This window comes from Pseudochaenichthys georgianus, chromosome 21, assembly GCF_902827115.2.
Source record: "Pseudochaenichthys georgianus chromosome 21, fPseGeo1.2, whole genome shotgun sequence".
In the NCBI taxonomy this organism is placed as follows: domain Eukaryota; kingdom Metazoa; phylum Chordata; class Actinopteri; order Perciformes; family Channichthyidae; genus Pseudochaenichthys; species Pseudochaenichthys georgianus.
Genome location: NC_047523.1, coordinates 33,743,807 through 33,767,009, shown reverse-complemented (window position 1 = coordinate 33,767,009; position 23,203 = coordinate 33,743,807). Strand labels below are relative to the sequence as shown.

Here is a 23,203-nt window from a genome sequence, read left to right as displayed (position 1 = left end):
TAAGACCCCGCGGACACCCTGTTAATCTTAGTAAGAAAATAGTATGTTTCTTCTGTTTTGGTATTTTTTAGATTAAAGAATCCATTTAAAAACCCTTATATATATATATAAACATATTGTATTTGTTCTGAGCTGTATTTGGTGTCTTCCAGGTTTGTTTGGGTTTCTTCCAAGTAGAAGAGGGCTATGTCTTGTGATATGTAGTCATTGTGACATCAGCATCGAAGTGGAACACAGACATGGATTTGTTTGAAGGAGCCACCTAAATATTGGTGGGGGTATCACTAGCAACTGCTTTCATGTGTACGCTGAAATGCTGCAGTTAGGCACAGCTGAATAAATGTGAATGAAAAAAACGTTTACGCTCCAAATGTGTAGCCTTGCAAGAAAATGTGAATATCTAAGTGAGGAGGGGCGTTGGGAAAGTCTCAGAGGCCGGATCTGTAACCTGAGCGCTGTGCTTTAAACTTAACAAGCAGCAACACATACGCGTCAGTTGCTGTGTCCGCCTTACCGTCTCTCTCCCTCTCGCTCTCAGGGCGAGCGCGGGGTCCAGTGTCAGACCAGTCCCCCCGCAGACGGAGGCGCTTCACTGGAGGCTGTCTCAGCTGTGGACACGGGGACACACACACACACACACACACAGTTTGTCAGTCAAGGCATGGTCAAAAATAGCTCCACTGCCAAAGCAAAACACTGCTCGTCTCTGTCAGCGTCCTTTTTTAAAGTGCCCCCTCCTGGCAGAGGTTGCCTCCATGTTCCAGTCCCCTGGCGCTCTTTGCAGGGCAACAGGCCGAGAGCCAGAAATAGAAAAGGGGGGTCTTAGTGCAGGGACTATCAACTGCTTTACTTTAGGAAATGTCATCAGGTCTGGTTATGGGCTAGAGGCGGTGAAAAGGAGCAGAGCAGGGCAGAGATAGTGGGATAGATCAGAGAGCAGGGGGCCCTTCAGAAACCAGGCTACAGGTGAAGGAAAGAGAAAGAGAGGGGGGGGGGGTGAGCCTCTGCTTGGCCCACTCAGCGTGAACTATTTTGGAGGATAGAGGAACACTGCCTACGTCGGTGGCTGTATTTGGAAAGGAATGTGTGTGGTGGTTGCATCCCGACACAGCTGAACTCAGCACGAGGCTTTGAAACACTGGCACCATGATCCAGCACATTCAGACACACGCCAACACCAGTAAACACTTGTTCAAAATGCTCCCCCAAACAGACAAGATGGCCCAGATACAATTAAGAAAAACACTGAAGAAGAAAACAGTTCCAATCAATAATCCATTTTGCCTTTTCTTCCTACATCAGTGTTTCCCTCTCCTCTCGGCTATCATCTCTTGGTGTGGTAGGGTTAACACACTTCCACTGTTTACCTGGAAGGCTTTGCTTGGCCACACTCTGTTTCTTTTCTTTGGTACACAATTACAAGGAATAATTAGATGCAAACCGTGGGTGCCAGACTATTAGAAAACAGTGTTAACAAAAAAAGGAAAAGCCTACAGTCTTGCAACGAAATGCTTTAAACTGCCCAATAAAGATGATATATATAAAGCGGAGAAAAATAGGAAGATTTTCTGCTTTTTCTCTGTTTTGTATAAAACTTAAATGAATATCTTTGAGTTTTTGAGCAACAAAACGAGAGAGAAACTGGTATGTACTTTGTGACACCAATAGACCAAATGATTTATAGCTGAAACAAAATAAACAACAGATAAATCAATAATGAAAAATATCGTTCTATTTATCAAGCTCCATAACAGTTTACAATTTTATTTATTTTTCATTTAAACATGCTGCTTTGGAGCATATCTTTTGTATTTGTTGCAACCCATCCAATACATTTAAATGAATTGAAAGTGCTGAATATACTGACCCAAAGACATATCACTGTCCTGCGCCACTATCGTTACGAAAACCAGGAATCCCCCAACAAAAAACATGCCCGTTTGTTAAACTGGTTTCAAAATGGTGGAAGCAGCTCTCCATTGATACCTGGACAAAAGTTTGCATCTCCATGTTGATTATGGTACAAGTCTCTGTACTGTATGTACATGTACAGCAGAGACTGGTGTAATATGAGGAGCCTGACTCCATGGCTCACCTCCTCCCTCCTCTCCTCAGACGGGCCCTTCAGCTCTCGGGCCTGGTCGTCTTTGGGATCGAACAGGTAGATGTAATCGGAGGAGTAGCTGACCAGCACCTCCTGGCCGTCCGCGCTGTAGCAGAGAGACGTCACGCGGCACGACTTGTTGGACAGGTGAGCGGGGACGAACCTCACACACATCCCCGTCGTCCCCCGGCCCATGTAGTTCCCTGAGGACGAAAGAAAATCCCTGTTAACCTCAGATAATCAAACTTGCCAAAAACCCAAATACCACATTTTGAAACTATTGTTATTTTAATTTTTGTAATATATTTTTTATTGACATTTGGCAGCAAACAATTACACAGTATTTTTTCAAGACGTAGTAATTGTACATCTTAAGTGTGTCTGTCCGAAATGCCTTTTTCTTTTTTTACACAAAGATAAAATAAAAACAGTAAAAAGTACGAACATTAGGGAGTGATCAGGACTTCACAGTTAAAGCATAAAATATGGCCTATGAGGTTTTACGAAATCAGTCCACTTTCTCCATCGTGACACAAATAGTTCCAGGTTGTGATTCCGTTGTCACTTTTGAATGCTCTTGGTAAAAATCAAGTCATGTGAATCAACTACATCAACATGAATATAAAGACAGGTGTGTGCCGGCGTACCTGTGGTTCTGGTTCCCAGCATGCGTCTGTCGTAGATCCGCACCGAGCTGTCGGAGCAGCCGACGGCCAGGTAGTACGGCACCAGAGGAGAGATGGATATGGAGGTCGCTGCCCGGCGACAGTTTATCAGAATGTCCTGAAGTCAGAGCAAAAACAATGAGGAAGGGTAGTCAATGATGGTCAATGAGCGATTGACAAAGTCAGCAGCAACAGAGGTATTTTGAGAGTCAGTATTTCCTATTGCCGTACCAAATGACTGTTTACACTATTTTAAAATGAAGCTTCACACGTCTGTCGTCATAGGTTGATATTATCATCTTACAAAAACGGGGGAAAAGTCATGGTTGTCTTTTCATTGTGGTTGTATAAAGATTGGATATTTTTTAATACATTTTATTTAAAACAATAATGAAAAAAATGCATTACACCTTATTATGCAATAGCTTTTTTTAAGAAAGACAGCGTCAGTAACTCGTGGGGAAAAAGGGAAATGGTCGGACATAGTATGCACAAACGGAATCTGAAAGTGTTTCCTCCTACTTTACCAAATGTAAGAGTTCCATCTAAGTGATCAATTATTTAAAGGATAATTTCAATGACAGTAGAAGTCCACTTGTTACATTAACATGTTGTAGGGTAATTAAGAGGGGGGTGTAACTGAGTCTGGTAAAACTTCTGACAGTCTTAAGGTTACGAGCACGAATCCCAAACACGGAATACGCGGAACACAATCCAACACAGTTTCACACACACACACACACACACACACACACACACACACACACACACACACACACACACACACACACACACACACACACACACACACACACACACACACACACACACACACACACACACACACACACACACACACACACCACACACACACACACACACACACACACACACACACACACACACACACACACACACACACACACACACACACACACACACACACACACACACACACACACACACACACACACACACACACACACGTATACATCACTTCAGGGGACATTACATTGACTTACATGCATTTCCTGGAGACTTATCCTAACCTTAACCAACACATGCCTAACCCTTCACCTTACCCTAACCAAGTCCTCACCCTAAAATGAATGATCCCCCTTATGGGGACCTCCATTATGTCCCCATAAGGGAAGCCAGTCCCCACACGTGACTGTGTAAACCGATTTAGGTCCCCACAAGTATAGTAATGCTAGTGTACACACACACACACACACACACACACAAAATGTTTTTAAAGAGAGTTGCGCCGAATGTGGAGATCATCAATACTTAATTGTTCCTAACTTCATCAGCCAAAGAAGAAGAGGGCCCATTACATCTTAAATAACACCTATTTATTGAAAAAATGCTTTAAACGCTCCAATATACTTTTACTTATTTAAGATATATACAGGTCAGGGACAGCAACCCTCGAAAGACGGGGCATTTTCACCCATAAAGTGCCAGTTTTTCAACATGATAGAAATCACCACGACTGCCCCCCTCACCCCCACGAAGACCCCCACCCTCAGAGTACATGTAGAATCAATCACAGGCTGAAAGGAGAAAATCATCACAGTTGTCATCGTACATCTTTGCAGTCTTCTTTTGTACAGCTGGTCTTGGTGCGGAGGTCAAACCATCGCACCGTGCCGTCCTCCCCACACGACAGGAACGTGTAGGGGTCATTTGGTACCGTCATAATCTGACAGAGGGGAGAGAGGAAGCTGAGGTTAGGAGACGGAAGCCATGAGGGAAAGACGTGTGTGCTCCGTTTGCACAGATTTGAACAGCTCAGAGCGAATGAGAGGAGTCTGAGGAAAGGCTCGGCGGTTTGGATCAAAAATCGCAATATGTTTGACCCAATACATTGACAACGATATTGCAGGGTTGACTTCTGAAGTTATAACAAAATATTAACACACGGAATGTTTTGGTAAATAATCAGCAGTAATGAGGATTTATACTAAGTGGGTAAAAGCACAGAAATCTACTCGTCTGGTCAATTCAGAAAGAGGTTCGTACCGTAAAGCAGCCCTTATAACTAGCACAACACTTCCATATCGCGAAATCTAAGACCACACAGTCTCATATCGCCAATTTCTATATATAAATTATTATTATAAAACGGACAAGTCAAATCAAGCAATCTGATTGGTTCGTAGCCGTGATATACAGAGCGTATACCACGGGTTGAATTGTAAGTTACTTTTCACAACAAGTCAGTATCCAGTTTGAAAAGCAAACTGCAGGAAAGCAGCGGAGAAGTAACGGGGCAGAAACCCTCCTTTTTACGCAGCGGTCCAGACATAGACATCAAACGGCAAAACATATTCAGTGTGCAGTTCCTTTGGCATTAGGGCAGGGATATCTAGATACTTTCCAAGGTTATATCACAGCTAAGGGGGTTGTCGACCCTCCCCTTCGTGAGCTATTGCTTAAATATATTGCCGAGTCCTCCACTAAAGAGGACAGCCTTTGCATTTGCTTTCATCAACACCAACAACACATTTGAATAGCCGTTAAGCTGAAATAAAATGTGCAGACTTCTACTCTTTGTCCCATGTTGTAAAATTGTTATCGAGCAACCAGACTTAGAAGATTTTTGAATGACTTTTAATAGTACTTGTACATTTGCTGGTATTTAAATGGGCTGATCCTAGACTATGTATGGCTTTGTTTTTAGTTGATTTTTAAGTTTGTACCTGCCAAGAGATTGCAAATTGAAATAAGCTAATAGCTAAATCTGGCATCCGTCATTCGTCCTTTATCGACAGTATTGTGTTTATGGACTGGGCCGGTTTAATTAACACTAAATAGTAGTAATAGTACCTCATAAGCTGTCCCGTAGTGGCAGGTGAACTGACACTGTCTGTTGTGCTCGGGACTCTTCTCCGTGTTGGTGTAGTAGATGACGCCGTCTCCGGAGCAGGAGATGATCTCCTGGTCGTTGGTGTGGGGCATGAACTTCGCGCTGAAGATATTCGCCCGGTGGCCGGAGCGTATGGACTTCTTGACCTGAGGAAGACCAAGAGAGGAGGCTGCTTTACGGCTTAATCTTCTGATGAACGCGAGAAAGTAAAACACATTTTGGGTGCAAATAACTTGAACAGAAATGTGGTTTCTGCTCCAAAGTTTCTCTTGGAATAAAATCACACTGTTATATATTCAGTTTGATATTTAATATTCCATCTGTCACATACTTATGTATATATAATACCTTGCTTTATATCTTGTTAATTCAACATGTATATTTTCTACTTTCTTGTTTATTTCTTGTCTTTTAATATTAATATTCCTTCTGCCATATATTTTTGTATATATTTGTATTTGTATATATAATACCTTGTTAAATTCAACATATTTTCTACTTTCTTGATTATTTTTAGTCTTTGAATTTGTATTGTACATTGCCTTGACTTCTTACGCTGCTGCAACACAAACATTTCCCAAATTGGGATCAATAAAGTACTACCTTATCTTATCGTATCTGCCTTGTATTGATCACCACTCACCTTCTTGTTGTACGGGTTGGAGATAACCAAAAAGGTGTCGTCTGACCCCGACAAGAGATATTCACCCGTGTCGCTCCAGGATATGGTGTTGACCTGCGGAGACACAAGAACTCCGAATGAGATATCTACTTTGCATTTTAAATTAGCGCCGAAAGGATGTGTTTATAAATAAAAATTCTACAGACAGGAAATGAAACATTGTATTGGTGTATTTGTATTTACAGCACCAGCTCGCTCTTACTTCAACATGGTCCCTTTTCTTAAAAACAAATATACTGATACTTTTCACCATGGGGTACTTATGTGCTATTCTTTTTAGTTTTTGTACTTATTGTGTTATTAATAACGTGCGCATACTTAGCAATTTATTAAAAAAGAATCTGCACTATCTGCTGTTGTAATAATGTAAATGTCCCCGTTGCATGACAAATAAAGGATTTAGGGAATGTAAGGAGGTTATTATGATAAAGGAAGGAAAAACTCCAAATGATGAGTAATTTCTTTGTGCCTAAATTTCATTGATTACAAGTTCATTAACATTCAACTAAATGAAATCACGGTCGCACATTTGACCTAATCCTTATCCATCCATGAATTGAAAGGAGAGTTTAACAGCATCGAGGCCACGGCTTGCCGCCCCGCTGTGGTTCAATATTTCATCACCACCTGCTCCAGAGTTTCATCAGCACTGTGTTGCTCTTCACTTCCAGAATCACTCTGCTGCAAAACGACTCCCCTCCTCCGCCACATCCTGCAATCTGAACCCAGGGCTCGCTCTCGGAATACATTTTAAAAACACGTTTCGATCGATTCTGATCCTCTGAAGTAAAAGGATTTTAGATTGGGAGTAAAGGGCGGAGTTGAATCTGTCTTGTGTGTCTCGCTTGATGAAAGGTTCGGACAGAGTATCATTGAGCTTTGTTTTCACACATGTCTGAGTGTCTTGTGTTTTCATCATAGGTGCCTCGTTATAGTTAAGCGGCCCTTTTATGCTCTTCCCTTTCCTGTAGACCAGGGCGTCAAACTCAAACACACTGTGGGCCAAGATAAAAAAATGGGTACTAGTCGAGGGCCGGACTGGTTCAACGTTTATTGCAGAACTTATTGAAATGAATTTATTGCACATATTAAACCTGGAACTAACAAAGCTTAAAGTATTGCCTATAAAAACAACATTAAACATTAAATAATCAGTTGCATTCATTTCTTACGGCTCTATTTGCAGCTTTTCCGGAGTCATTTCTTATGAGTACATTTTTCCACAGGCCAACAACAGCTTCAACAAAACTATTTCCCTCAAAGAAAAAACCAAACATGCCCTGTTGTCTCAAGAAAGAAAATGCAAAAAGGAAGCATCCATTGAAACTCAGTGTGCTGCTCTGATGCTAGTTCAAGCACATACTTGCATCTCATCTCGGGTGCAAGTTCATCAATGTTTGGGCTCAGGCTCTGAGCGGAGGAGACCCTCAGGATGGAGTGAAGGTGTGCGTGCAATATACCGGCTGCCCGAAATTAAATCCACCAAGGGCTTGATTTGGGTTTGACACATGTGCTGTCGAGTGTGTTAAATACATATTTTAACTTTTTGTATTATTTTTGTCTAACTACTTTTATTATAATTTTTAGTACATTTTTTTATTTTTTTGTATGCATGATTAGGTAAAATTAAGCTGTCTTTGGCTCTTTTCTGCTGTAACAATGTTCACTTCCCCTCTGTGGGACTAATAAAGGGATTCTGATCTGATTCTGATGTAGATGGTCGAAGCACGTAACACAATTATGAACCTGAAAATGAGTCTAATAGGGCCCCTTTAAAACAGAGAGTGCGAGACAAGTGAGACGCAAGGGGAATGTTAGCAGGACATTTAAAAAAACACCTGAACATGCCTTTCCTGTGATATAGCGCCTCAATGGTTTCCCAATATCAAGTGTCGATTATTTAGCAAAATTCTCATCAAAATTCTCATTGTGTCTCATATCTTGTCAAAGCACCAAAATTGCAATCTCCACAATATCGAGGAATGAAAAGTATCTAAATATAAATGTTTGTACGCATATGATATTAATAATGCTCCAAAATGATGTGAAAATGTTAAGTTTCATTCAAAAGAACCACAAATCCCCCTCACAGAGACTGACTGATGCCTTCCACAAACGTAAGGTACAATGTATAAACAACAGAAGTCCTTACCATATTCAGACACATCTATGTTATATCCTAACTACCCTAAAATGTATATTCTTCACCTGAGTCAGCTGTAAATTAACCGCACATCTTTCATTCTTTGATCAACGCAGGCAGGTTTTATTTTGCAACTAATACTTCCTTGTTTTCACTGATTTTGTAATGTTTGGTGCAGCCCTCTCTTGCCCTTCAGCCCACAGCTGACATGTTGGAGGCTTCAAAAGAAAGCCTGGTATATCCGGTAAGCACTCAGAGCGTCCACTTACTGAGCGGAGGCAGCTTATCAGAGAGCAGTTTATCGTGAGCACAACAGAAAATGTATGACAGCTGAACATGGCTAGTGTCACGACAGCCGAAAGAAATGTGTGGGCATTTATTTGTACGAGAGGTTCCTGTTATCTATCTGGCTGGTGTTCTTTGTATAAGAAATTGAAAGTTTGAAAATACAATATTTAAAGGTCCTCTATTATACTGTTTTTCATCAATATATTATAGGTCACAGATATATACAAAACATGGCTCTGAAGTGTTTGGCTCCAAACACCAAACAGATCATTGCAGCATCCCAAGAGTACCGTACTTTCCGGACTATAAAGCGCACCTGCATATAAGCCGCAGCAGCTAAATTGTCCGTCTGTCTTGCTCTCGTTCTGTCTCTCGGTTCCACTTTTACTTTGGCGCGCTACCTGTCTCACTCTTTTCCGGCCTCCAGCTTTTCCTGCTGGAGCCCGCCGCATAAAGGTGGCGGGCGCGGACCGGTCATAGAGCCCATAGCGTTAAAGGTGGTTAATTTTACCTGTAAAATCCATAGATTTAGGAGGTTCCCTAGTGGCCGTTAGCTGTACAAACAAAATGGGGGAAAAAGTCACGGCTTATAGTCCGAAAAGTACGGTACTTGAATGGCATCGGTTTGTTTTAGTCAAGATTAAGCTAGAATATACTTTCCCCAACTATATTTAAGTTCCCTATGAAGAGCCAACCTTCAATTTTGAAAAATTCCCAGTTTATTCCCATAAATTCCTGTTTATTCCCATGAAAAGTTTCCATCTTTGAAAATTCCCGGAATTTTGCAACCCTAATGGTTACACAAGCCAAACAATCGTTATGACATCATAAAGTGGCCAACATCTGATGAGCTCATTTTCAGACAGGATTTTATATAAATGGATCAGGACAAAAAGTGAAACTGAGTCTCTTTCCACATGTTGATGTAGAAGAGACATGAAGAAGAGGGGACACATGTTGATGTAGAAGAGACATGAAGAAGAGGATTTTGCATAATAGGTGACCTTTAAAAGAATAATGCTTTTGGATAATTTAGTCTATGAAGTGTCATAAAACATATGCCCATCCCACTTGCTCACAGTCCAGGGGTAACGTCTTAAATTGTCCTCTTTTTTTATCTTACCAAAACAAAAACAAAGAAAAATGCAATTGGTCAAATTAGAAAAGCCAGAAACCATACCATAACACCAGAGCCCATAGGACAACATTTATAAATAACTATTACAGAGAAAGGGAACTTTAAATTGTCCCATTGTTCAGGGGCTTTAAACAAACATTATTATTCTGAATATATTTTATTGTATTCAATAAATAACTCCTTTATCAGAATACTTTATTTTACCAGGGAGATATTGGGTTTCGTAAGAGTTAGAATAAATAAAATATGTAAAGATATGTATATTACAAGATATACAAAGGTGGTTTATTTGAAATAAAAATTTGAATGCCTTTTATTGCTAGAAATATACAGTGTAAAGTTCTATTATATATATATATATATACATATTTACTTGCACTATTTAATCTGTTTTATTGTGTTGCACTGTTGTACGATTCCCATCGTCATAACTACGCTGTAGCTGTGTCCAAATGACAATAAAAGCCTTGAATCTTGACTATTGTAAAGTTGAGTAATTGCACATCATCCAATTGATTGAGCTACTAAGCTTCAGTATTAAATGCATGACTTATCCTGCCTCCATCAGTCCATATTGTCAATGTAGTATATTTCAGCTTGCCAATACACAAGTAGAATACACTCATTTATTTATAACATGCAATGAAACTGTTCCTCATATCCTTTTCACTGTGGTGGTTGTTGTTAACAGAAGGCAGGTATTAAAGGCGCTCTCCTGTGGTCGTGGTGTTTTGGAGACGTTGAGGCTGATACTGCGACACCATGTGTGATTTCTGAGGTTTCAGGTTTCTCAGCCGCTCTCTGTCGGACACTTCACAAACCTAACGTGGAAAAGTGTTGTAATGTGTAGGGCTCTCCTCACCAAAGAAACTCTAAGTCAGGGGGGTCAAACTCAATTTCATCGCGGGCCACATTAGCATTATGGTTGCACTCAAAGGGCCGGTTGTAACTATATAAATATACATATATAAATACATAATATATATAAAATAATGTATTATATTATTGCCTCTGCATTGGGTTATTATTGGATAGGGTAATAACTTCGTAATTAACTAAGTTCGAAAGCAGAAGTCTAGGGCAAATAATTGCAAGTCTCTTTGGTGGGCATGTCACAAAAGGAGATGCATTGTGGGACATGTAGTTTATGGGCAACCTGCTTCTGTAAAGTAGCATTTAACCGTATAATAAACGTATTATATTCTTTGCAGGTTCTTGCGGGCCACATAAAATGAAGTCGCAGGCCGGATAAGGCCCCGGGGCCATGAGTTTGACACCCCTGCTCTAAGTCAACAACCCTACCATTTTAAAAACTGATGTGTTAAACTGAGTTTCTCCACAAAGAATCGTTGAAAAGAGGGCTGCAGGATTCTGGAGAAATATCTACATTTGACTAATTTAGCAAATGCCATATGATTTGCGATATTCGAGAGAATTGTAATTTTTCTTTATCCTACTTCTCTACAACATAGTCGATTCAGATGTTTTCACGTATTTTGCTTTTTACCAAATATTGCGCTTCCTGTGATTTAGATATCTCACTTCTGTGTTTTAAGATTTTGACCAAATTGTAATGAATTGTGCAGCCCAAAGACAAAAGCTTTAAATCCTGTGTTGTCCACAGACGTGATCATGAGTTTAATGGAAACAAGTCATTAAGGATGAAATCAATGAAAGTAAAAACAACATATGAAAATGTGGGGTACTTACACAGCCATCGTGAACATTCAGTGTCCCTTCAAGCTTAAGTCTCTGGACAAATTCTTTTCTACCTGTGGACAGAAAAAAAAACAATGTAAAATGACATTTCTTTATTTCTTCTCATATTCAAAGACAGCCCTATGCTCGATTCATCCAATCATTTCAACTCTATTCTATTATATTGCTCAATATCTGTAAAGTACTTGATTTCTAATGAAATCAAGTGTTTTTTTGCATTAATAAGTACTTTAGCAATGAATTGATTATGCATACCAGCTCTTGCAGATCATGTGAACATACCAGGGGCGCAGATAGTGGGGGGGGACGGTGGTACGTCCCCCCCAATTTCATAGGGACACTGATCCGTCCCCCCCATTAAAAATAATAATATATATTTATATTAAAAACATATATGTTTAGATTTTTTTGTTACCATTTTTTTCAATATATATTTGTTCACATGATCGTTGTAATATGCATATATATGTGTAATATATAACTAACTTGTACTTATTGTTAATTGTTATTCCTCTAAATTGTTATTTTCTAAAACGACTTAATAAATGATCCTTCTTGCACTTAAAGGTAAATAAATACCAATTCATTTGTTAATCCATGTACATGCTTACATTATATTTGATCTTGAAACCGTTCATATTTGAGCTTACGGTTAAGATTGTAAAACACATAGTAAAACAAATAGTAAGTAAATATCGTGAAAATAATTTCTCTCAGTTCCGTCCCACCCCATTTAAAAAATCTCACGTCCTGCGCCCCTGGAACAAATACCCATCCTTTACCTCACTTTAGTTAGATGCAATAAGAACTCTGAGGACTGGTATAAAATACCACATTAAACATTTGGGGTTTCAGTAGCATCATGTGATCCGTTCCTCATGCAGTTCGCCTTCCTGCACTTGATTAACAGATAGGGAGAAGAGTTCATATGTTCTGCACAAAGCAAGCGGCTCTAAAGTTGAAACAAACTCTAAAATGTCATCAAAAACAAAGACTCTTACGAGTTTAGGCTCTTAGGAGAAGTAGGTAATATAAAATACACATTAAAGAAAGTCAGATCTGCTTGGAGTTAGCAGCAGGAAAACAATGTACACTTTGAGTTTCTAAAAAGCAGCTTCATGATGAGACGATGTACCGTGTGTCGAGTCATATTTCTTTGACGTCTTTCCTTTCATTTTCATCCTTTGCGTATTCAAGTTTCACGAGTCGTGTACAAATCTACGTTATGCAATAACTCTACAGGTTGTGTGTCGTTGGTCTAAAAGAGACATAATTCAGTGTACTGAAAACAGGCAGTGTGCAAAATAAATAAAACTTCATATTTGAGTGGGCTGTTGACACTATTCTCCCACAATGCAATGCACAATGGGACCATGGAGGAGTGGCTCTTAGCGGCTAAAAATGAAAACTACTTGTGGATGAAAAAAAGATGAATTGATTTAAATAAAGAACACACCTGCCTCTTTGTTCAATTCATTTGAGTAGCATTTTAAAGTTGCTGTTGTGACCGACATCTGCTGCTGTTTTAGTTGTGTCTCATATTGATTCATCATCAAAGGATCTGCCTCTCTGTCAGTGTGTGGTGCATTTTGAAAATAGAACCGTTTAATTTAAAAATATGAGTTTGTGTGCATTCATAATTTCAAGTGTTAATTGTAAATGTTATGTAAGGGAAACAGCCAGGCCTGAGATGTCGTGCACATAATAGCTACCTTCATACAAAGTGGGAACGTTGTTTTCCCATTGTTAAACATACGACAGCAGCTGAATATCCGGTCGGGAGCTTTGACTTGCACCGACAGGTTTCATTATGGCTGAAGGAATTAGACAAGCCTGCATTTGTGTAAAGGAGACACTACCGGCTACAGCATTCATTTGAACAAGAGCTAATGGACACGATGACATGTTTTTTCAGCACTAATTGTACCTCAAAGTGACGATACATAGTTGGTGTTTGGCCTGTTAGACGTGGGAATAGAGAGAACATGGTGGCTGGCACGCCCACAGTTTAAAGCATCAGACATGAGAATAAGACCAAAGCTGTGCGCTGTAGTTCTGTGGACGGAGGCCGCAGCGAAACATATTTCAAACAGACCTTTCCGAGCTGAAGCTAGTATCTTTGCTCTCTTTAAAGCCACCAGACTCCACTGACAAAGACAGTCATTTTGATCTGCAGAACATTGAAGTTGCTGGTTTACCGATGCTTCAATCGGTTAGTTAGTCCGAGTTATTGTGTCCCTTTTGTAAAGTCAAACTGACCGTTAAAAGGCAACAACATGATACAAAATCAAAGATCAATAGATCATGGCAGCGGCGAAACCAACAACTTGTGTGTTCTGCAAGGTCATAATTTATGTTTTTTCTCAATGAAGTCTGGTGGCTTTGACAAGAGCATGGACAGAAACGTTCCCAGGGTATCTGACGGTAAAGCAGAGGACATATTCTACATATGGAATACACTTAAACTGATGTGGACTTTTCAGGAGGGGGTTTAAATGGGTGGTTAAATAGATGATGCTGCTGCCTTGGACCCATCGCAGTACATTGCTTCGCCTCCATGCCCAAAGGCTGTGTGTGTTTTCCAAACTGGGGGTGAACAGACCCCAATACACGGTCAGTAATACACTAACTAGATAATTACTTCATACATCCCTACTTCTAAACTTCTTAATATTCCTTTAAGATCAGAGAAAGCTCTGGACGATGTCCTATGACCTCCCGGAAGTGTCCCTGGAATTCGATGTACACCTCTATTCGCTGCCCCCATCCCCCCTATAGGAAGCTAAATATACCCTACAAGAGCTCCACACCATACATCACAGCATGTTTCCTCTACCCATAACACAATAACAGCTCGAACCATATCTCCTTCAAGCTAAATGCAGCCCTGACTAAACCTCAGTGGCACCTGCCCCACCTCTACAGGCTTATAAGTCTACAGTCAACCCCCGTCAGGTGCCGACTCTTTGACATGCCACATTGCAGACAATGAACCTCTCCGTCTCGCTGTGCCAGTGGATTTGTCCTCCGTGTACACCGTGTTCATGTTGTATTCTCAGGTTGTTCTCTCACAACCAACCAACCAACACACAGACAGACATCCGAAAAATCTCACTAATGAGGCTTATCACTGCAAGTAAACTCAGACTATTGAGTTTAATTGTTTTTCCTTTGTTAAGTTTAAAACATGAATGGATATTTGGGTTCATATTTAAGTTTGTGCTCTACTGTGACATGCATCTTTGATGTTCAAAAAAACTCTTTATTTTTCTCATACTGCCTGTGCTGCAGCACCTCTTTTCACCCGTCTGTCCTGAACCACAGCCCAGTCTGCTCTGATTGGTTAGCTGGCCGGCTCTGTTGTGATTGGTGCGCGAGCTTTACATAGTGATGTCAGTTTGTTACAGAAGTCCATTTATATGAACAAAAACCTAAAGAAGACACAACAGGAAAAGGGAAAACCCCACAAAGTACAAGAGGGTCCCTTTAAGACCATTGTATTCCATTGATTTAATAGTAACATAATAATGCACACTTTTTCAAAAAGCAAATCATTTATAATTCTTCAAAATATTCAGACATTGTAATTGGAAAAAAGTCATTCCTAAATATGAAGAAAATAACATTAATAAAAAAACTACACAACTGAACCAAATAAATAACATGGAGTGTAGGGCTCTGTGTACAGACATGTAGCCGGTCTGTGCAATGGCACGATAATGAGAGGAAACTTGGTAACTAAAGTGTTTTATATAATCAATGCAACGCAGAAAGGAGGTCAGAATGACGATCGAGGTTGTGTCCATATATTGTACGATAAGTCGATAATGTCATTACTGTGACAGGCCCACTTGAGACACTTATAAACACTGCAGTGTATAGATATATCAATATTTGTTTTAATAAATGGGTATGGAGTCGAGCCAGTACTATTTATAGTTGATCTATTACGCTTGTCAAGAGACGCAACCGCCTTCGTCTATTCAATGTTGAAATATTCTATTTTAATAAACAAGTAAACAGTCAGTGGTGTTTTGATATAGTGGCCTGATATTCTGTATAATATTACATTATCTTCATATTACTTTACTTGCTTCGAATATTCGAATTGTCATTAAATTATAACAGCAATGAAAATAATCGACAAAAAAATGTTATAATCAATTACTCAATATCAACGTTCACACAAAAAAAGAAGATAATGCTTCAGACTTGAGAAGTGAATATATGGGAGGCTGTGGCTCAGTGGATAGTGCACTCAACTTCGAATCAGGGGGTAGGAAGTTCGAGTCCCGCTGAAGTCAGCATGTCGTTGTGTCCCTGGGCAAGACACTTCACCCCAAATTGCTCCTGTGGGGATTGCCCACAGTACTGAATGTATGTAAATCGCTTTGGATAAAAGCGTCTAACAAGTGACATGTAATGTAATGTAATGAATATTTACAAAAGCCTGAGAGCAATTTTCCATAAATTAAAAAGAATAAAACTGCATTCATGTGCAAAACAATGGAGTGTCTGAATGAGGAGATAATATCATTTTGACGTAGCTAATACTTCATTAAAAGCTGCACTATCAGAATTAGAGCATAATGTGTAATCCTATGTCTCTACTGCTTTAGACTATCACGTATCCGCTTCAAGGGTACATATGTTGCGTGCCGATTTGATCATATCCAACTCAAAATGTCAGAAAAAAACATTTTAAAGCAAGCAAGTCCAAAGTGATGCCTTCAAATGTTATTTTGTCAGTCCAAAACCCAGAGAAATGTAGTTTAAATAGGTTTTGCTGTAGCTCATAAAAAGAGAGGTGACAAAGGATTAAATATAAAATGTAATCCTATATTTCTAGTCTTTTCACTACAACCTTGACATTAGATCGCATTCAGACTACATGTAGGGCTGCAACTACTAAGTATTTCCATTTTTTCGATTAATCGACCGATTATTTTCTCGATTAATCATCCATAAAATGTCAGAAAAAAAGGTGAACATGTAAACACCTAGGTGTGAGTATCCATGTATATTCAGTTTGTAATGCTAAACAAACAACAGAGGAACGCATGACATTATTTAAAGGGGTTTGAACATAATGTTATATCATTAAAACATATGTATTATTTGTTTAAAAATACTTCGCCATTATTTATCTGTCAATCGATTAATCGATACGTCGTTGCAGATCGACTTTGCTGTACACCAGCTATGGAAAATGCGTCAACGCTACAGTGCAGAACAATAGAATATAGAGAAAAGAAATGGGATGTTTATATATTATTACCTAAGGACCATTGAGGATTGTAGAGAATATGTACCCCCGTCTTTCCGGTGCTTTAGCTGTAGACTCGCACATCTCCGCTTCAACATGGATCAATTAAATGTCCTGCTGTGTTTACACATTGCAGAAGCAGTAATTTAGCAGCTTTTATGTTATTACATATAATCATAGTCATGTTGGGTCTAGCTGTCAGTGCGTGTGATTTAGTGGAGCTATACCTGCCTCACACAATGTTAAAAATAAACATGTTTTTCTTGTCGTCTCTTCTACGTTAGCATCAAAGTGTTTTTGTTTCTTACCTAAATAGTTGCTCCTGATGATGTTGGGCTCGTTGTATCCAATTAAACGTTTATTTACATCCCAAACCAGGTTTCCAGAGTAGGACATCGTGAGCATAATATGTGGGGTTTAATTAACAATAACATTGAAACTAAGCTAACCCGTTCCTGTTGATGTCGCCGTGTTATCTGTCGTCTTTGCCACAGAGATCAGTCCCTGTGTGTCGGGACAAAGCTAACGTTAGCTTGCGGTGAGACGACACTCAACGTCCGCATCACTGGAGGTCTAGCCCCGGTCGTTGTGTTGTCTCCGCGGTTCCCCCTGAGTTTACATCCGCTGCCCGCTGCTCTCTGCGCCGCTAACTGTCTGTCCTGCTAGCCTAGCCTGGTGGTTTGATTTCTTCTAGCAGGCAGCGGTCAGCTGTGTCCAAACATCGCGATAAACTGCAGGGTTTGACCGAGAGAGTGGGAACGCTCGTTTTAGAGAGCAAGAAAGCTGACGAGGGCGGAGTGTAATCAGGAAAAGCTCAGAAAGTGTTAAAGCATGAAGCATTTTTGAAGAAAAAATAACACAAATCATTAGCCTTATTATTGAAAAGCATTAAAAGGATAGGACCGTCCAAGAAGTAAAAAGTTCTGGGTCAAAATGTCAGCCTTAAGGTGGGGTAGGTAAGTTTCAGAAACCGGCTCGAGATACACTTTTTGTTATATTCCATGGAATGCTCTTAACATCCCGATAGCAATGAATATCTGAAGTGCTTTGACAAAAAATCCATACAAAATGTCATCTGTGGAAGCCGTCATATGCGCGTTCATGTGTAGGAGGTGCTAAGGAAGTCTGAAGGAAGGGGCTGATTCTTTTCGGCTGCGTACTTTCAAATTTTAGTGCCGGTTTCTGAAACTTACCTACCCCACCTTTAAGGGATTTTAAGATTCTGAAGTATTATGCTAAAAACTCAATAACTTAGATTATTATTTATAGTTTTGCCTGAAAAGTTTCATGTCCGCTTACCTTAGAAACGTTAAAATGCCACGGCCAGTGTGCAGATGGGGAGCATGTTAGCTTAGCTTGGTAGCTTCAGCTAGCTCTGGAACTTCCAGCTCGGTGGCAGCAGGTCCCGCCTCGGCTCCGCCTCTTTGCCCTTATTTGGAGCAGGCGGGGAGTTGAACTCTGACATAGTGGCCGACTCCGCCTACTAATGCTACGTTTACACCGGACGCGATGCGAATATTCGCTTCGCACTAAACGCTCCTATCGCATCGCTCTAGTCGCTCGAGTTTCACCGCGGCTGCCAGCTGTGTTTACTCGCATCATTCAAACGCGCTGGCTCGGGAGCTACAACTACAACAAAATGAACATATTTTACCGTGATTAAATTGTAATACACGTTTCTAAATGATGCCGACGTAACAACATACTGATACCGGTTAGTAAAAACCATGAATTATGCTTGACAAGTCTGCAGACAGACGGGCAGGCGAAAAACCTTTTAGAATGCTTGTTTTCTGAATGGAGATTGGGTTGACCAGGCTAAGCTAACGTTGTATATGCTCACTCCAAACTCATAACAACAGCCTACATACATATTAAATAAACCAGCGACTGTATTCGCCATGACACAGACAGTCTGTGGTTTGTACTTGTTTAACTTTTGTACAGTTTCTGAACAGATATGAGGAGCTGTGATCTCTGTGTGCTAACTGCTAACAGCTAATGGCTGATGCTTTCTGGTTGAACGTCAGTGACGGCAGGCTGAGATCCTCACCGCTGATTGGCTTCCGCGAGAATGCGTCACGTGAATTTGACGCCCGAGTTGAAAAAATTGAACTCTCGCGTTTGACGCGGCCCCCTTCAACCGCCCTCAATCGCGTGATTCGCGCCGCGTCCACCGCTTCATGCGCGCCGTCGGAGTGAATTTGCGTCTGATCGTGTCTCTGCATTGACTTTACATGTAATCGCGCCGCCCCCAAATGTCGCATCGCGTCCGGTGTGAACGTAGCATTAGGGCTTCTCGGCAACTCTGCAGAATCCTATGGGTGACGTCACGGATCCTACGTCCATTTATATATACAGTCTATGGTTTGTGACTCGTTATCCCTGTATACCCTAGTCAGCGCCCCTAGTTACACAATCAGCGTGCGATTACCGTACAGCCAATCACAATGCGTGACGTCATTGGTAAGCGACGGACCCCGAACACATATGGTAGGGCGAACACAATATGGTACTGACCATAGATACTGTATATATAAACACTGTTTATTACACTGAACAAAAAATATAAATGCAACACTTTTGTTTTGCTTCCATTTTTCATGAGATGAACTCAAAGATCTAAAACATTTTCTATATCCACAAAATAACCATTTCTCTCAAATATTGTTCACAAATCTGAAAAATCTGTGATAGTGAGCACTTCTCCTTTGCCGAGATAATCCATCCCACCTCACAGGTGTGGCATATCAAGATGCTGATTAGACAGCATGATTATTGCAAAGGTGTGCCTTAGGCTGGTCACTATAAAGGCCACTCTGAAATGTTCAGTTTTATCACACAGCACAATGCCACAGATGTCGCAAGTTTTGAGGGAGCGTGCAATTGGCATGCTGACAGCAGGAATGTCCACCAGAGCTGTTGCCCGTGAATTGAATGTTAATTTCTCTACCATAAGCCGTCTCCAAAGGCGTTTCAGAGAATGGGCAGTACATCCAACCGGCCTCACAACCGCAGACCACGTGTAACCACAGCAGCCCAGGACCTCCACATCCAGCATGTTCACCTCCAAGATCGTCTGAGACCAGCCACTCGGACAGCTGCTTGCAACAATCGGTTTGCATAACCAAAGAATTTCTGCACAAACTGTCAGAAACCGTCTCAGGGAAGCTCATCTGCATGCTCGTCGTCCTCATCGGGGTCTCACCTGACTCCGGTTCGTCGTCGTAACCCACTTGAGTGGGCAAATGCTCACATTCGATGGCGTCTGGCACGTTGGAGAGGTGTTCTCTTCACGGATGAATCCCGGTTTCACTGTTCAGGGCAGATGGCAGACAGCGTGTGTGGCGTCGTGTGGGGTGAGCGGTTTTCTGATGTCAATGTTGTGAATCGAGTGACCCATGGTGGTGGGTGGGGTTATGGTATGGGCAGGCGTATGTTATGGACGACGAACACAGGTGCATTTTATTGATGGCATTGTGAATGCACAGAGATACCGTGACGAGATCCTGAGGCCCATTGTTGTGCCATTCATCCACGACCATCACCTCATGTTGCAGCATGATAATGCACGGCCCCATGTTTGCAAGGATCTGTACACAATTCCTGGAGGCTGAAAACATCCCAGTTGTTGCATGGCCAGCATATTCACCGGACATGTCACCCATTGAGCATGTTTGGGATGCTCTGGATCGGCGTATACGACAGCGTGTTCCAGTTCCTGCCAATATCCAGCAACTTCGCACAGCCATTGAAGAGGAGTGGGGCCAACATTCCACAGGCCACAATCAACACCTGATCAACTCTATTATGAAGGAGATGTGTTGGCACTGCGTGAGGCAAATGGTGGTCACACCAGATACTGACCGGTTTTCGGACCCCCCCCCAATAAAGCAAAACTGCACCGTTTCAGAGTGGCCTTTTATTGTGGCCAGCCTACGCACAACACTTCGTGAGGTTTGCCTCGTCGACAGCGGAGGACGGCGACATACCACTACGCGGAGAAGAAAGGCATTGTTTATACCGTCATATCCCCAGGACATCTTCTCAGTGAAGGCAGCGACCGCCAGAGGAGCCACGGTCGTTTTCAAGCAGGGAAAACACGCTTTGATACACAAAGACGGTACCAGATTTGACATTCATGTGTACAACAGGTTGTATTATTTGCACACTGAAGGTGAGAATAGTGACAAATGCAATGCTTGCCATGATGTACAGACATGGCATGAAATACTAGGCCACTGTAATTATGACGATGTGCTACAAATGCAAAATGTGGTTGAAGGTATGCAGATCAAGGGCAAAACAGATAGACCCGACCAAGAATGTGAGGTGTGTATTCAGGGGAAATTTGCACAAACCAGAAATAGAAACCCTGATAGTAGAGCAAAGGCTCCATTACAAATGGTACACACGGACCTAGCCGGTCCAGTGGCTACAGAGTCAAGAGATGGTTACAAATATGTACAGTCATTCACTGATGACTACTCGGGTGCAATATTTGTATATTTTCTAAAAACTAAAAGTGACCGGTACAGGCAACGGAAAAATTCCTAGCAGATACAGCCCCATACGGGAAAGTGAAGTGTATAAGGTCAGACAACGGCACAGAGTTCACATGCTGGGATTTCCAAACGTTGTTAAGGAAAAACAGGATAAGACATGAGACGTCAGCCCCGTACTCACCCCACCAGAACGGTACAGCTGAGAGAAGCTGGCGTACTCTTTTTGAGATGGGTAGGTGTATGCTAACTGAAAGTCAGCTACCAAAACAGTTATGGAACTACGCAGTGCAAACAGCAGCCATAGTACGTAACAGATGTTTTAACAGGCGTACAGGACAAACCCCTTACCAGATGCTGACAGATAAAAAGCCTAACGTCTGTACAATGCAGACGTTTGGGTCTGTATGTTACACATACAAACAGGACAAAGGAAAACTTGATTCCAGGTGTGATCAGGGGCGTTTTGTGGGTTATGACAAGAACAGCCCCGCGTATTTGGTCTATCACCCAGATACTGAGAAAGTACAAAAGCACAGGCTAGTCAAGTTTGTAAACAAGGTAACTGTGGAGAAACAGACACAGACATTTGGGTCAGACCCAAATGATGACAAAGACAGTGTGAGGCAGCCTAGGGCTAGCAGGGTCATACAGGAGATACATGAGAGCACAGAGAATGCTAAAGAGATTAGTGCACAAAGTGACAGTCCAGTAACTATGTCTGACGACAGTAGCCAAACACAACCAAGTGGGACAGATGATGAATCTGAGGGTGGGAGATACCCGACTAGAGACAGAAGGAAACCAAGTCACTTAAAGGACTTTGTAACTGAAGACAGTGATAGTGATGGGATTCATACTACCGTAGACTACTGCTACAGAGCAGTATGTGGTATTCCACAGACATTTAAGGAGGCTATGACGTCAACTGACTCAAGAGAGTGGGTCAAAGCCATGGATGACGAAATCCAATCATTAAACGACAACAACACATTTACCCTGACAAATCTTCCAAAAGGCAAAAAGACAGTGGAGGGCAAATGGGTTTACTCTATCAAAAGTGATATTGAGGGAATGGACAAGTACAAAGCAAGGTTTGTGGCCAAAGGCTATAGCCAGAGGATGGGGATTGACTGGAGAGACTTTTTCCCCCACGGCCAGCTTGACGAGTGTTGTTACAGAAAGCAGCACAGGAGGACTTGCTACTGCATCAGATGGATGTAAAAACAGCGTACTTACACGCTCCTATAGATTATGAAATCTATATCGAACAACCAGAGGGTTATGAAGAAAGAGGGAAAGGTCTAGTGTGTAAGCTAGAAAAATCTCTTTATGGTCTAAAACAATCCGGTAGAAATTGGAACAGGATTTTGCACGATTGTTTAAGACGATTTTGCACAGAACCCAGCAGACCACTGTGTCTATGCCAAAGAGACCGAAGGTGGAAAGGTGATAATAATCATCTGGGTCGATGATCTGATCATTGCAGCTAGCAATGACAAAATAATGAAGGAAGTGAAAGAGATGCTCTCTGCCAAATTTAAGATGAAAGATTTAGGCAGCCTAAAACATTTTCTGGGAATCGATTTCAAACAGTCGGATGGATGTGTAAAGATGTCACAGGAAAAATATGTTAACAAGATACTGGAGAGGTTTAACATGCAAAACTGTAAACCCAGAGAAACACCCTGTGATCAAAAACGTGACTATATAGATTAGGCAGTGAAAATGGATGATGTCAGGATGTACAGAGAGGCGGTCGGCAGCCTTATATACCTGACCACATGTACAAGGCCATATTTAAGTTTTGTTGTGAGCAAACTA

The 23,203-nt window shown here is 41.2% G+C and overlaps 1 protein-coding gene across 4 annotated transcripts in view; it reads right to left on the bottom strand.

Annotated features, from left to right (window-relative positions):
• dcaf6 (ddb1 and cul4 associated factor 6) overlaps positions 1 to 17,603 on the bottom strand; it is a 34,372-nt gene extending 16,769 nt beyond the window's left edge. For 3 of the 4 annotated variants that reach the window (XM_034109970.2, XM_034109971.2, XM_034109972.2), the window contains exons 1-8: positions 17,186 to 17,603; positions 11,603 to 11,664; positions 6,285 to 6,377; positions 5,602 to 5,787; positions 4,361 to 4,474; positions 2,752 to 2,887; positions 2,096 to 2,307; positions 515 to 608 (exon numbers count right to left, since the gene is read on the bottom strand). In XM_034109970.2, the coding sequence (XP_033965861.1) occupies positions 515 to 608; positions 2,096 to 2,307; positions 2,752 to 2,887; positions 4,361 to 4,474; positions 5,602 to 5,787; positions 6,285 to 6,377; positions 11,603 to 11,664; positions 17,186 to 17,282 (994 nt within the window). In that variant the 5' untranslated portion in view covers positions 17,283 to 17,603. The remainder of the gene's footprint in view (positions 1 to 514; positions 609 to 2,095; positions 2,308 to 2,751; positions 2,888 to 4,360; positions 4,475 to 5,601; positions 5,788 to 6,284; positions 6,378 to 11,602; positions 11,665 to 17,185) is intronic. The other variant, XM_034109973.2, reaches the window with a different exon arrangement.
• Between the last annotated feature and the right edge of the window lie 5,600 nt (positions 17,604 to 23,203).